The following is a 16496-nucleotide window of genomic DNA, read 5'->3' on the forward strand; positions in this document are numbered from 1 at the left end:
CTTCCTAATGCTGTTTACTCGTATTGGTAGTTGCAAAATAAAGCCAGTGCATCCTGGTGATCTTGTGTCATGTCTTTTTTGTTTATTGTGCGGGCGAAAACCGTAATTCCCGCTGTTAGGACTTTCAGAACTTTCTGTAGTTTCAAGTCCCTGGCTCTGATTGAGGCTCCGACATGTTTTCAAATACACTGGTTGACACTGGGAACATTCAGTGTTTTGCAGTTCCCTGGTGGTAAGTGTCTTGCTGTGGTGTCCAATAATGCCTGTCCTTATAGCTGGTTGAATGACAAGTAGTCGATACTTGCAGCTATTTTAGGTTCCAGGTTTTGGCCAGTTTGGTCGGGTTGAATAAACTGGGACACCATATCCAATAGGTTTTCTTGCACCCCATGTGCACTAGGGGTATGTTCTGCACCCCTCTTCAGGGTCAGCCCAGAATTGACCCCCTGTATTCCCCTCTGATGAGGGAGAAACACTGTGCAGCCCTACAAGAGGTACTGCTGTAGGACTTACTAGCTGCCCACTGTGACTAGTCTCCATCTCCCGGAGCCTGTCACTTTGGAGTATTTGCTCCAACAGCCGCTCCAACTGGCTCCAATGTTCTCGGGCACTGGCCACTCGCGGCTGCTCCAGTTCCTGCAGCCGCTCCAACCGGCTCCAATGCTCACGGGCACTGGCCGTCGCGGCTGCTCCTGAAGTCGCTCCTGCTTCAGTTCCTGCAGCCGCTCCAACCGGCTCCAATGCTCACGGGCACTGGCCTTAGCGGCTGCTCCTGAAGTCGCTCCTGCTCCAGTTCCTGCAGCCGCTCCAACCGGCTCCAATGCTCACGGGCACTGGCCGTCGCGGCTGGTCTTGTTCCCCGCTCCCAGCCGCTCCAACCGGCTCCAATGCGCACGGGCACTGGCCGCTCGCGGCTGCTCCTGAAGCCGCTCCAACCGGCCCCAATGCTCACGGGCACTGGCCGCTCGCAGCTATTCAGAGTCGGACTCATCGAAGTCAACGACTCTGTTAGTTTTTTGCTTCGCTCTACCGCCCGGCCGTGGCCGGTGCGGGAGCGAAGTCGGGCACAGCTGTTCCCATTTCGGGAGATTAGCTGGTGCTGCTGCTGGCTGCTGGCTGCCCGCAACTCCACGGTTCTCCCCCGCCAGCTTTTTCGCAGCATTCGTGGATCTGGTCCATGTCTCCACCTGTAAGGTAAGTGGAAGGAACGCAGAGTCTCCTTACCTGCTGTTCCCGGCTTTCAAATTCTGCCGCTAAGGGGAACGTCGTTCCCCCTGCTGTGACTCGTTGCAATGCGTGTAGCGATATGACACGCATGCGTCCTGGCGGGGTTCTTCACGTAGTCACTCACGTGACTCCGAAGTAAAATTATATTTCAGGTTGCTATTAAATAATTTCCCCTATCACCTTAACCCAAGGCACTCTAGCTCTAGTAGAGACAAGGAACTTCAGGTGCTGATTAATACACCAAAGGACACAAAGGACACATCTGGAGTAACTTTGGAGATCAAGCAGCATCACTGGAGAACATGGGTAGATGTCTTTTTAGTTGGACCCTTCTTCAGACTGCAGTTACTCCAACATGTTGTGTCCTTTTGCACTCTAGCTTTTGATTTCCTTACCCTGGGGAAAACTCTGTGTATTCAAACTATCTATTCTCTCTGTGATTTTACATACCTCTGCAAGATCACTCCTCAGCCGCCTGCATTCCAATAAATAATGTCCCAGCTAGCACAATCTGTCTCAATATCCCTTGAGTCTCAGCGATATATTTATGAATCTTCTCGGCATCTTTTCCAGCTTAATGGCATATTTCCTATAGCAGGGTGATCAAAATTGAGTACAAAACTACAAATGCGGCCTCAGCAATGTTGTGTGCAACTGTATCCCAATTCCAATTCATTCTTAATTCTCTGATTCTAGGAGCGCTGCACTGGCAGCAGCCTCTGCCTACAGCCTGTCTGTCATTTCTATCTTTTAAAAAAAATTTCAGTTAGTCCAATGTCTGTTTTTGGGGGAAACTTTAACGTTTCTATGTGGGGGAGGGGGGCAGGATAAGGGGGAAACCGTTTCCCAGTCTCTTCCTGGCGGGGACGCGACTATTTCTCCGAGTCGCGTCATCGCCCCCCACCTCGCGGCCTACCAGCTGGATCGGAGCGGCCTTTCCTGCCGGGGACTGGGAACCTGGACCGGGGCTGCTACAGCGGCGGCGCAGCACTGGAGTCACCGCGGAGCAGGCGATGCCTACCTGGGTCGCCGTTTGGAGCTCCGGAGCGTTGAGCCGCTGCTCCAACATCGTGGAGCTCTGGTGCGGAGAGCTTCCAACGCGGGCAGCGCTGACCGTCATCGTGGAGTCCTGTGGCGCCTTGCAGAGGGTCTCCAGCAGCAGTCTCCACCCAGCGCGGCCTACGGACTTTGGAAGCCGCCGACTCCGGTAGGAGGGGGCCGACTCTGGTGTCCACGCCGCTGAGGACGTCCCGCAGCCCCGACGTCGGTCTTACAACACCCCGGCGAGCGGTCCTGAACATCGGGCCGCCCGTAGCTGCAACTGCGGAGGGCTTGGGGAGGCCCTGACCACGAGGAACAGTGGAGGAAGAGACTGACTTTGGTGCCTTCCCACACAGTGGGAAACTTTGATTCTGCTGTGTGGGGATGTTTTATGTTAAATTCTATACTGTGTTGTGTTCTTTATTTTTATTGTATGGCTGTATGGGAATTTCATTTCACTGTGCCATCTGGCACATGTGACAATTAAATGTATCTTGAATCTTGAATCTTGACTGATGAAGGATAGCATGCCAAAAGCCTTCTGCTTCACCCTATCTACCAGCGATGCCACTTTCAGTGAACTATGTACATGTTCTCCCAGATACCTCTTCTCTATAACAGTCCCCAGGGGCTGACTTTTCACGGTGCAGGTCCTGTCCTGAATCGATTTCCCGAAATGCAATGCCTCACATTTATCTGAATTAAACTCCATCAGCCATTCTTCTGTCCACTTGGCTGGCTGACCAATATCACACTGTAACTCTTGAAAGCCATCTTCACTGTCTACGATATTACCTGTTTTAGTGTAATCAAATACATGCCAATCTTGCTTTATACATTCTCATCAAAATCGTTCGTAAAGATGACAAATAGCAGTGGGCCCAGCACTGAAACCTGAGGTACACCACTAACCACAGGCCTCCAGTCTGAAAATCAAACTTCCACCACCACATCTGTTTCCTATCATGATCAGACAGACCTAGAACTCTCGCTATCACATTTTCAAAAGCGTCTGGACATTCAGCTGCCCACAAACAATCTACTCCAATCACCTTTTGCATGTTCCTGTCTAATACCATCAAAGATGACTTTGCCCGAGTTTAGAAATGTGGTATGTGATCCAGCCCTATCCTTATCAATAAATATTTTAAAGCTAATAGAACTGTGGTCACTGATTTTAGAAGGTTGGCCTACTGACACTTCAGTCACTTGCAAATTTCGTTCAGACCGAAAGGTCTGAATGACAATAAAGGAATCTAATCTAATCTAATCTAATCAATGCCCAATTCCCTAGGGTTTCAGCCCAAAACGTCGCCTATTTCCTTCGCTCCATAGATGCTGCTGCACCCGCTGAGTTTCTCCAGCTTTTTTGTGTACCTTCCCTAAGAGTAGATCAAGCTTTGTTCTCTCACTTGCAGTGGCCTCTACATTTTGTCTGAGGAAACTTTCCTGAACACATTTGATAAATTCCACTCCATCTAAGTCCTTGAAACTATGACAGTCACAATCTAATCCCCAACTATGACAACCTAATTACTCTTGCAGCTGTCTGCATTGCCTAGCATATTTGTTCCTCTAATTTCCGCTGACTATTTCGGGACCTATAGTACACTCCCCACAAGGTGAAATTCCCTTTATTAATTTCTAAGGTACACCCATTTTGCCTCATTGAACGACCCTTTAGAAATTTTGGCTCAAACTACTGCCGTGATATTCTCCTTCATCAATGAAACAATACCCTTACCTATTTCATCCCAACCTCTATCTCGCCTGTTGTACCTGTATCCAGCAACATTAACCTACCAATCATGTCCCTTACTTAGCTGGCTATAATGTCCCAGTCGCAGATACCTAGCCTCCCCCTGAGTTAATCCGTCTTAACTGTGAGCCTTTTAACATCTTTCCTCATTTCCTGCTATGCTCCTACTTATCCTGTTCTTTGAAATTGCTGTCATTGCCTTCTGTACCAACTTCTTGCTTCCTACCTACCTCACGACTGCATTGCATCCTGTCCCCCATCAATCTAGTCTAAACTCTCCCCAGTAATACTAGCACACCTCGCTAAACCGAGTAGTACTAGTATAGGTTCATTTCAGGTGCAACCTTTCCCTCTTATACAGGTCACCCCTGCTCCAGAAGAGATACCAATGGTCCAAAAATCTGAAACCCTGCAACCTGCATCAACTCCTGAGCCACGTATCAGCCATGATCATATTGAATGGCAGTGTTGGCTCGAAGGGTCAAATGGCCTACTCCTGCACCTATTTTCTATGTTTCTATGTTTTAGTTGTGCTTTTTGTATGTTTAATACCTTTTTGAATGTTTTGTATGTTTTGGAATGACAGAGCCATTCATAAAATTCCATTGACTGTTAGTTTTAATAGCTGGGTAAGTTTGGAGCTTGTCTTAGCCAGCTGTCAGTGTTCTCAGCATTTCTCTGTGTTGCTCCTGGCTCACTATGTGATGCCACATATATCCAGATGCCCCCACTCTATGCTTACCAGCCCGTTTGAAGAAGGCTTGGTTTAGAAGATATTGCTGTATTGACAGCTGAAGTGGAGTTGCCAGTTTCACAATTAAGACATATAGAAACATAGAAACATAGAAAATAGGTACAGGAGTAGGCCATTCGGCCCTTCGAGCCTGCACCGTCATTCAATATGATCATGGCTGATCATCCAACTCAGTATCCTGTACCTGCCTTCTCTCCATAGCCTTTAGCCACAAGGGCCACATCTAACTCCCTCTTAAATATAGCCAATGAACTGGCCTCAACTACCTTCTGTGGCAAAGAATTCCAGAGATTTACTACTCTCTGTGTGAAAAATGTTTTTCTCATCTCAATCCTAAAGGATTTCCCCTTTATCCTTAAACTGTGACCCCTTGTCCTGGACTTCCCCAACATCGGGAACAATCTTCCTGCATCTAGCCTGTCCAACCCCTTAAGAATGTTGTAAGTTTGTAATATTGGGCAATCAACAGTCCATTCTTGTCCATCTCTGCATAAAATGACAAATATCATACATATGGTCATTAATTGGCAGTGATTAACCAGACACTGATCAGTATGTGAATGTGAACAAATACAGTTCAGCGTGTAATATTATACAATTAATTGTTCCGATATTGACTGCAATAGGGCTCTATAAATATTGAATGCATGCGAATCAATATATGGACAATGGCCGCATGCCCAAGTGTAAGAACGATTACAATTCATTGCATGATTCCACATAGTTCATTGTTCAGATATTTGCCATCCACTACTGAGATTATGAAGTATAATCTATACGTCAAAAATGCATTGATTATTGCATGAATGACTGCTATATGCAATAAACAGCTCAATGCCTGCATTTAAACATTGCACATGTTCATTAACTTACTCAGGCACTGTGTGGTAATTGACCATAAAGCTAAGTGTGAACAGTAGTTGAATGGAAATTAGTCTGTAATGTAATGTAAGTTCCATTTGTATGCAAGCTGACAATATTCCGCTGAATGCACTGAAAATCCCTGAATACCTGTGACATGATGCCCAAGTGGTTGAATGTTGGCTCCATCCAGTTCAATCAGTGAATGCTAACTTTACATATTGGCAGCATGGTCCTGGAGCAAGTAGCAAGTGCACAGCCTGTGCTGTTCCTATCGGTTAATTTTAATGGAGGAAATACACAAGCAGTGTACCTGTAATGACCTAAGATATATATATTTTTTCAGTTGCTGAAGAATAGATTTGACCCAAATTTGAGAATATTAACATGATATGCAACTGATATCTTGCCATCAACCATGCAGAGCACAACACTCCACGTAGAAGTGCTATGCAATAAACTTTGTTTTCACTCTACTCTCCAGTACACAGCTTTGAAAAAATAAATTTAGCTGCTAGATTGATCAATCGTAAACCAAATCCAAAACAACATCACCTGGAAGTGGTGTGTCCTTTAAATGAGCTGACTGCTTTCATTGTGTTGAATATTTCAGAGATCACAAGCCATATACTGGGCTAAGCTTTGCCTAGTTTAGGTTTAAATTTATTATTATTGTCACGTGTACTGATTTGCAGTGAAAAAATGTGTTTTACTTTCCACCCAGGCAGATCATACCTACAATCAAAAACAAAACAGAATGTAGTGTATAGTGTTATAGCTACAGAGAAAGTGCAGTTGAAAAATGTTTGAGCCACAACAAGGTAGATTGGGAGGTCAAAAATTATTATAATACTAGACCAAGTGGGACCCGTTGGATCCCATCCCCTTAACGAGCGGTTGCGGGGGGAGGGAGGCGGCCTGCGGCGTCACACGCACACTAACCATCACCCCCCCTCCCACACACACACACTAACCACCGCCCACACACATTAACCACCCCCCACACAAACACACTAACCACCCACCTTGATAATATATTAATATTATTCATTCTCTCCTTTTATCCCATCCCCCACACGCATAGTCCCCAACACGCAGGCGTGGCTAGAGAGGGAGGAGGGTAGAGAGAGAGAGAGAGGGACACAGAGGCACAGAGAGGGACACAGAGAGGGACAGAGGCACCGAGAGGAACACAAAGGCACCGAGAGGGACACAGAGGCACAGAGAGCGGCACAGAGAGGGACAGAGGCACAGAGAGGGACACAGAGGCACCGAGAGGGACACAGAGGCACAGAGAGCGGCACAGAGAGGGACACAGAGGCACAGAGAGGGACACAGAGAGGGACACAGAGAGGGAAACAAAGGCACAGAGAGGGAGGGGGGAGAGAGGGGAGAGGGGATGGGGCAGAGAGGGGGGGAGAGAGAGGTGGAGCGGGGGGGAGAGGCCGGCGGTTGAGAGAGACTGGGGGGGAGAGAGAATGGGGGGGGGAGAGGAGGGGGGGTAGAGAGGAGGGGGGGAAGAGGGGGGAAAGGGAGGGGACAAGAGTGGGGTGGGAGAGAGGGGAGGGGGTGGGAGAGAGGCCCAGGGGAATGGGAGACTGGCCCGGGGGAGAGGGGGAGAGGCCCGGGGGAGTGGGAGAGAGGCCCGGCAGCATCTTTTAAATAACGGGGTGGGAAGGAGGGAGAGGTGGAGGAGGTGACGTCACTCGCAGCGCGAGCAAGACGGCAGGCATGCAGATCTATTGTGATGTCATCAGCGAAAGACACATTTTTATTTCAAAGTTTTGTCCGATTTTTGGAACATTTTCAGTAATAACTCGAGAAATAAAGCATGGAATTATCAGACAAGGCGATTTCGGACCACGGAAAAAATATCTTCTGGAATATGTAAAAATGTTATTGTTACCGCGTAGATTTTCAAGAAGATGTGATTATACACACACACACACATGCACACGCACACGCACACGCACACACACACACACACACACACACACACACACACACACACACACACACACACACACACACACACACACACACACACACACACACACACACACACACACACACACATCCAGGATCAGAGTTTTATAAGTATATAGATTAGTATGAGATGGGACCATTCAAGAGTCCGATAACAGTGGGAGAGAAGCTGCTCTTGAGTCTGGTGGTACAGGCTTTCAAACTTTTGTATCTTCTGCTTGTCTGAACCGAGAAGAGAGAGTATGACCAGGTTTGAAGGAGTCCTTGATATGTTTTCTGCTTTCCCCGGGCAATAGGAATTGTGGACAGAGTCTACTCTCAGCAATTGCTTGTGAACTTGGACAGGGCAGTTGCCATTACTAATTTCTGTTGTTTAATGAGATGTTTTTGTTAGTGCATCTGTAAAAGTTGGTTAGTGTCATTGGAAACAAGCTGAATTTCCATAGCTTTTTGAGGAAGTTGTGGTGTTAATGTACTTCCTTGACTGTAATTCAGTGTGGTTGGACCAGGGCAAATTGTTGATGTTTATGCTTAGGAACCTGAAGCAGTTGACCTCTATTTGAGCACCATCGATTCTGACATGGGCCTTTCCACACCTTCATTTTGATAACACCGGGGGAAAGGTTGTAGTCCTGACGCCAAGCCACTCAGTTTTCAATCTCCTTCTTGTAATCTGTCTTGTCATTGTTTGAGATAGAAACTAGAAACATAGAAAATAGATGCAGGAGTAGGCCATTCGGCCCTTCGAGCCAGCACCACCACAATTCATTATGATCATGGCTGATCATCCAGAATCAGTACCCTGTTCCTGCTTTCTCCCCATATCCCCTAATTCCTTGAGCCCTAAGAGCTATATCCAACTCTCTCTTGATCTGCAGGTCTGACCCATTACTATGTAATTTCCAAATATGTACCTTTAGATGGAGCAGAATTTGGCCACACAAGCGTGAGCGTCTTGAGAGTATAGTAATTGGCTCTGTATGCAGCCTTGCAGTAAACCAGAGTTGGGGATTATCAAAGGATTATCAAAGGAGGTGTTGTTGCCAATCCTTATTGATTGAGGTCTACCAATCCAGAAGCCTAGAATTCAATTGCAGAGGGATGGGGGAAATGCTAATTCCTTCATCAAGGAGCTTGAAGATGTTTGGTTGGAATTAGGGTGTTAAAGGAAGAGCTATAGTCAATAAGTAGGAGTCTAACATAGGTGGCCTTGTTATCCAAATGTTCCAGGGATGATTCTATGGCCAGGGAGATGACATCTGCCCTGAATCTATTTCAGCAGTAGACAAATTGCCATAGATTTAGGCTATTCGGCAGGCAGTGTTGATATGGTGCTTGACAAGTTTCAGGTTAGAGATTCACAGGCAGGGACTCCATCCAGTCCCATTGCAGCAGCAGCATCAATCAGATGTTTGGTGTGCGGCCTGCTTTGGAGACACAGTGTGGAAGGGAAATGTCAGACAGACCCATAGTGACAGAGACTCCAATGGATATTTTTAAGGCAGAGATAGATAGATTCTTGATTAGTACGGATGTCAAAGGTTATGGGGAGAAGGCAGGAGAATTGACTTGAGAGGGAAAGATAGACCAGCCATGATTGGCTGGCGGGGTAGACTTGATGGGCCAAATGGCCAAATTCTGTTCCTATAACTTATGAATTTGACTCGGTGGACAGACAGGAGATTCTGTGGCAGTTAGCTAGACTTCAGGAGGGTGAGCTGCCAGAAGTTGTGTGTACGTTCGGATGAATTACATAGGTATTAAAAGGGATGAGGTGCTGCAGAGTGAATTTAGGGAGTTAGGCAAAAGATTAAAAAGCAGCACCTCAAAAGTATTTAATACCAGATTACTCTCTTCACCATATTCTAGTAAGGGCTAGGAATAGGAAGATAATGCTGATGAATGCATGGCTTCGAAGTTCGGAAGGGTACATTGCGAGCAGTCATGATTGGATAACGTGTAATCAAAATTGCTCAAAGTTCAGGGCCAGCACATTACAGTAAGGAGATCATAAAATCCTAACATCATAAGTGATTGGAGTAGAAATAGGCCATTCAGCCCATCAAGTCTACTCCACCATTCAATCATTGGTGATCTATCTCTCCCTCCTAGCCCCATTCTTCTGCCTTCTCCCCATAACCTCTGATACCCGTTCTAATCAAGAATCCATCTATCTCTATCTTAAATATATCCACTGACTTTGCCTCCACAGACTTCTGTGGCAAAGAATTCCAGAGATTCACCACCCTCTGACTAAAGAAGAGAAATGATAAGAATGGCAAAGAAAGGGAATCTTGGATGACCAAATGGGTTGAAAATCTGGTCAAAAAGGAAAAGGAAGCGCATACATTAACTGATATATGTTCAGGTATTTTTCTGTAACATAAGGAAATGGCAGATGAGTTGAACAGGTACTTTGGATCCATCTTCACTAAGGAGGACATAAACAATCTTCCTGATATACTAGTGGCCAGAGGATCTGGGGTGACGGAGGTACTGAAGGAAATCCACATTAGGCCGGAAATGGTGTTGGATAGACTGATGGGACTGAAAGCTTATAAATCCCCAGGGCCTGATGGTCTGCATCCCAGGGTACTCAAATTGATTAGTAGAACTGGATGTTACAATCCCTAAGGTTCTTCACCACAACTGACACCCGGTATTCTTGGGGATGACCACTAGGTGATTTTGCTACCTATCAGACACCTTCAGTTGTGTACCTCAACTTCACTGGGCGTTTCGGCCTTTTATCACAAGACACCCTCAGTCGAGGCAGGCCCACCGCAGGGTGATCAGCCCTGGGTGTGTGTCTTATGGTTATCCTCTAGATGGTCACGTGGCAGCCCAGACAGCATCTTTTCACTTCAGCCACAGCCAGTGACTGCTCCATCCTGCTTTTTTTCTTCCATCTTCCTCTCTACCGCTGACTGTGGCCGGTTGGGCTCTGGACTCGTGTCCGTTGGTGGGACAGTACTTGGTTGAGGTTCACCTGGGGTGCTGATATCCTGTGGACTGTGGTGGTTAACCTGCCACTGGGCTTCACTCGACTGATTTGGTCTACCTCTTAGAAGGTAATGGTCAATGCGAGGCCCCACACCAAGCTCTCCCAGGCACTTTTTCCTGCCCTGGTGGATCTTGAGATCCTTCACTGATGTTATCTTTTCCCAGCCGCAGATGCAGCTTCGTAGCTTATGTCCTGCCGGGGCTGCCGCTCTGTCAATTGCTGTGCTAGTTGTCTTATTCATAGTCGATTCCTTCCATAGCAATATAAGGGAGGATCCAAAATGCTGATTAGCGATGGATCCTGCTGGCATGAGGAGCTAGCCCATGCCAGCCCCTGTGGGGTCTATTCCCTCCGGTCAGCAGTCTCTCCAGGCTGTCACTAGGTCATTCCCTGGTTGTCCTTAAGGAAGTGGCTCTAGAAATCGTGGATGCATTGGTGATACATTTCCAATGTTCTACAGACTCAGGATCAGTTCCTGTGGATTAGAGGGTAGCTAATGTTATCCCACTTTTTAAGAAATGCGGGAGAGAGAAAACAGAATTATAGACCAGTTAGCCTGACAACAGTGGTGGGGAAGATGCTGGAGTCAATTATAAAAGATGAAATAGCCTAAATTTGGATAGCAGTAACAGGATCTGTCCGAGGCAGCCGATTTACGAAGGGAATATCATGCTTGACTAATCTTCTGGAATTTTTTGAGGATGTAACTAAGAAAATGGACAAGGGAGAGCCAGTGGATGTAATGTACCTGGACTTTCAGAAAGCATTTGATAAGGTCCCACATAAGAGATTAGTGGGCAAAATTAGGGCATATGCTATTGGGGGTAGTGTGCCGACATGGATAGAAAATTGGTTGACAGACAGGAAACAAAGTGTAGGGATTAACGGGTCAGTGCTGGGACCGCAGATATTTACAATGTACATCAATGATTTGGATGAAGGGATTCAAAGTAACATTAGCAAATTTGCAGATGACACAAAGCTGGGTGGCAGTGTGAACTGTGAGGAGGATGCAATGAGAATGCAGGGTGACTTGGACAGGTTGGGGGAGTGGGCAGATGTATGACAGATGAAGTTTAATGTGGATAAATGTGAGGTTATCCACTTTGGTATCTAAAACAGGAAGGCAGATTACTATCTAAATGGCGTCAATTTGGGTAAAGGGGAAGTACAACGGGATCTGGGGGCCCTTGTTCATCAGTCTATGAAAGTAAGCATGCAGGTACAGCAGGCAGTGAAGAAAGCGAATGGCATGTTGGCCTTTAGAACAAGAGGAGTCTAGTATTGGAGCAAAGAGGTCCTTCTGCAGTTGTACAGAGCTCTAGTGAGACCACACCTGGAGTATTGTGTGCAGTTTTGGTCCCCTAATATGAGGAAGGACATTCTTGCTATTGAGGGAGTGCAGCGTAGGTTTACAAGGTTAATTCCCGAGATGGCGGGACTGTCATATGCTGAGAGAATGGAGCGGCTGGGCTTGTACATACTGGAGTTTAGAAGGATGAGAGGTAATCTCATTGAAACATATAAGATTGTTAAGGGCTTGGACACGCTAGAGGCAGGAAACATGTTCCCGATGTTGGGGGAGTCCAGAACCAGGGGCCACAGTTTAAGAATAAGGGGTAAGTCATTTAGAAAGACGACGAGGAAACACTTTTTCTCACAAGGAGTTGTGAGTCTGTGGAATTCTCTGCCTCAGAGGGTGGTGGAGGCCGGTTCTCTGGATGCTTTCAAGAGAGAGCTAGATAGGGCTCTTAAAAATAGCGGTGTCAGGGATTGTGTGGAGAAGGCAGGAACGGGGTACTGATTGGGGATGATCAGCCATGAGAAGCCAGAGAAGGCAGGTACAGGATATTGAGTTGGATGATCAGCCATGATCATATTGAATGGCGGTGCAGGCTCGAAGGGCCGAATGGCCTACTCCTGCACCTATTTTCTATGTTTCTATGTCTATGTTTCTATCACATTGAATGGCGGTGCTGGCTCGAAGCCCCTATTGTCTATTGTCTATTGTCTATTGACTGTATTTTTTGACAACTATCTTCGCTCTTATCCAAACCATTGATATCAATTACAAACAACAAGGTCAAGATATTTGGGACTTTTAAGTTTTTATACGCTTGCTTGGTAATCCCAAGCTTCCGCAGACTTATATAGGAAAGTGCTGCCCGGGGAGGAATGGGGTACTGATTGGGGATGATCAACCATGATCACATTGAATGGCGGTGCTGGCTCGAAGGGCCGAATGGCCTACTCCTGCACCCATTGTCTATTGTCTATAATAAGTATTTCTAGCATTTCTGTTCTTATTTTAGTTTTCTAATTTTTTTATTTTATTAGACTTTCATGGCCATTTTCCTCTCTACTCTCTACATCCCGAGTTTCTAATATTCATTATATAACGTACAGACAATAAGAGGTTGAATTATTCAAAGTATCTAAGATACCCAATACTTGAATGTAAACAAAGATTAAGGCTATTTTTACATGGAAATGGAAACAGTCAATGCATATTGATTGCAATAATAATGTAATTAAATTTTATCGGAAGAGGACTTTGAGTTTGTCTTGGGTCATTAAGTGGCTTAGGTTAAGAAACCACAATTTAATTTTCTTGATTCAGTGTGTTAGTAACATTAGCTGCTTATTGTGGCCAGATTTAGAGTCACTTTGTCTGATTGAATGACACTGATTTAACTATATTTTGAGAATATCATTGTGATATTGCCCAATTCATTTAATCTACAGTTGGAGTGCGGATGGAAAGAGCTTTTTAACTATGAAATATATTTGATTTAAACACAGGAAATTAAGGGATTGCCTTTAAAATTATAGTGAATAGGAATTATGTAAGTGGCACTTTGGCTATTAGAACAGAGTGAATGGCGTAAGGAATTGGCATTTGTTCTTTTCATTCAATTAAAAATTAAAATGGACCATGCTGTAATATCTCAGTAGATGAGGCAGCAACTTTGATAATAGAAACAGAGTTAATGACTTCTTCAGAGAACAATCACCTTCCGCCAAAGGTCATTCTGTTCCCTTAACGCTTTCTGCAGACAGAAGAGATTAGTTGTCTTAGCTTCACATTTGGCTGGGATATTGTGGGCCAAAGGGCCTGTTCCTGTGATATACTGTTCCATATTATGTGTTCCCACTCTAAAGATAACTGCCTGACTTGCTGATTATACAGTTTCTACCTTTATTTCAGAGTTCCAGTTTCTGCAGCTTCTTAAATTTTGTTGTCATCTGGTTTTCTCTCAATTTAGTGCTGAAGCCCACCAGGTCTCCCTACCATTGTTTCAGAGGTTGATAAAATCTATCCAATCACTAACCAACCTACAATTCTTCGTAATTTTGTAATGCGGTTCACAGTAAGATTTTTTTTTTCTCCCATTAGATCTTCTTGAGATTTCTTGACTACGAGATGGAGAATTCTAATGAGTGCAAGCGGAATTTTGTGGCAATCTATGATGGAAGCAGCGCGGTGGAGGATCTGAAATCCAAGTTCTGCAGCACTGTAGCCAATGATTTGATGCTTCGGACTGGTCTTGGTGTCATTCGCATGTGGGCTGACGAGGGCAGTCGGAGCAGTCACTTCCAGATGCTCTTCACGTCCTTTCAAGAACGTAAGTTATATCTTGATTAATTTTAATTTGTTGGATACAATTGGGCTACGTTATAAAGGTTAAAACATATCTACTATTGGAAAAGCTATGGACAATCTCATAATGCATCACACTTTGTGTATTTGATATCCCGATCTCATGTTGTGAAGATTGAACAATTTCATTTTACAGATATTACTTTTGTTAAACCCTGAACATAGTGGATCTAAGTAGTATTGAATCAATGACCATTACTGCAATCCAACCAAATAGATTTTGGAAATAAATCAAAAGTTGCTGCAATTGTTCCGTGCAAACCACCATCTGTAATTCTTTCCTACACAAATTGTTGGATGGTTTGTGCTACTTCGTCATTATTCTGAGAAGTACCAACATGTACCAACTTGCTTTTACTGTCTACTATAACATCTGAAAACTGCCTAGAGTCATAGAGAGAGTCACAGAGTGATACAGTGTGGAAACAGGCCCTTCGGCACAACTCACCTACAACAGCCAACAATGTCCCAGCTAAACTAGTCCCACTTGCATGCGCTTTGTCCATATCCCTCCAAACCTGCCCTATCCATGTACCTGTCTAACTGTTTCTTAAACAATGGGATAGTCCCAGCTTCAACTACCTCCTCTGGCAGCTTATTCCATACACCCACCACCCTTTGTGTGAAAAAGTTACCTATTGAATGCCTATTGAATCTTTACCCCTTCACCTTGAACCTATCTTCTGTGGTCCTCAATTCCCCTACTCTGCGCTAAAAATCTACCCAATCTATTCCTCTCATGATTTTGTATACCTCCATAAGATCTCCCCTCATCCTCCTGTGCTCCATGCAATAGAGACCCAGCCTACTCAACCTACTCATTCCCGTTTGCCTCTGTTTGACCTATATCCCTCTCAACCTGTCCGATCGATGTTATCTGCCTCAGCTACCTCCTTTAGACTTTAGACCTTGGAGATACAGCATGGAAACAGGCCCTTCAGCCCACCGAGTCTGCGCTGACCAGCGATCACCCCGTATCCTCACTAAGTTCAATTTACAGAGGTCATTTAGGCCACAACCCCCCACATTCTTTGGAATGTGGGAAGAAACCTGAGCACCCGGAGAAAAGCCACGTGGTCACAGGGATAGCGGAGTCAGGGGATATGGTGATAAGGCAGGAACAGGGTACTGATTGGGGAGGGTCAGCCATGATCACATTGAATGGCGGTGCTGGCTCGAAGGGCCAAATGGCCTACACTTGCACCTATTGTCTATTGTCTATTGTCTATTGTTTATTGTCTCTCCCAAAAGCTCACACCCTCTAGTCCTGGCAACATACTCTTAAATCTTTCAAGCTTGACAATATATTTCCTATAACATGGTGCCCAGAACTGAACACAATATTCTAAATGCGGTCTCACCAACATCTTATACAACTGCAACATGACCTCCCAATTTCTATACTCAATACTCTGACTGATGAAGGCCAAAGTACCAAAAGCCTTTTTGACCATCTTATCAACCTGGGACTCGACCTTCAAAGAATAATGTTCAATACAAATTTAACTCACCTAAGTATCAGAGACTTTTATTCCAGCAATAGAATTCCAGCTTTTGTATCCAGATTAGGAACAATTTATAATATGGTATCTTGCCCCTACAGATGGTACGCTGTTGCAAGAGTTTTTAAAACGTGATTAATTGATAGGCACAGGTTGGAAAACCTTGCATGGAATCTTTCTTTTCCTTGCATTATTTCTCTTCTCACATCTCAGTTTGTGTTCATTTATCTAATTTATTCTGTTGATCTTTTTCACTATCATTAAGTTTAATTGGTTAAATAGATAGACTACAGGTTCCAAGATTCCAGATGTCCTGTTGTCAATATAAAAATCCAGCAATAGTACTAATACTTATGTGCAGCATAATGACACAGACGGTAGAACTGCTGTCTCATAGAGCCAGAGAACCGGGTTCAATCCTGACCTTGGGTGCAGTCTGTGTAGATTTTACATGTTCTCCCTGTGACCACGTGGATTTCCTTAAGGTGCTCCGGCTTCTTCCGACATCCCAAAGATGTACAAGTCTGTAGGTTAATTGGCCTCTGTAAATTGCCCTGAGTGCATAGGGAGTGGATGCGAAAGTGGGTTAATTTAGAACTAGTGTGAACAGGTGATCGTGGACCCAATGGTCTATTTTCATGTTGCATCTCTAAAATAAACTAAACCTTTGATAATTGGAAATGTGCTTCCTGGAGTCCGCT

At 45.0% G+C, this 16496-nt stretch overlaps 1 protein-coding gene across 1 annotated transcript in view; it reads left to right on the forward strand.

Moving 5' to 3' along the window:
* neto1 (neuropilin and tolloid like 1) overlaps positions 1 to 16496 on the forward strand; it is a 264701-nt gene that overhangs the window by 193660 nt on the left and 54545 nt on the right. Inside the window, exon 7 of the mRNA XM_033018870.1 lies at positions 14030 to 14258. Coding sequence (XP_032874761.1) covers positions 14030 to 14258 — 229 coding nt within the window. The remainder of the gene's footprint in view (positions 1 to 14029; positions 14259 to 16496) is intronic.

This window comes from Amblyraja radiata, chromosome 4, assembly GCF_010909765.2.
Source record: "Amblyraja radiata isolate CabotCenter1 chromosome 4, sAmbRad1.1.pri, whole genome shotgun sequence".
Classification (NCBI taxonomy): domain Eukaryota; kingdom Metazoa; phylum Chordata; class Chondrichthyes; order Rajiformes; family Rajidae; genus Amblyraja; species Amblyraja radiata.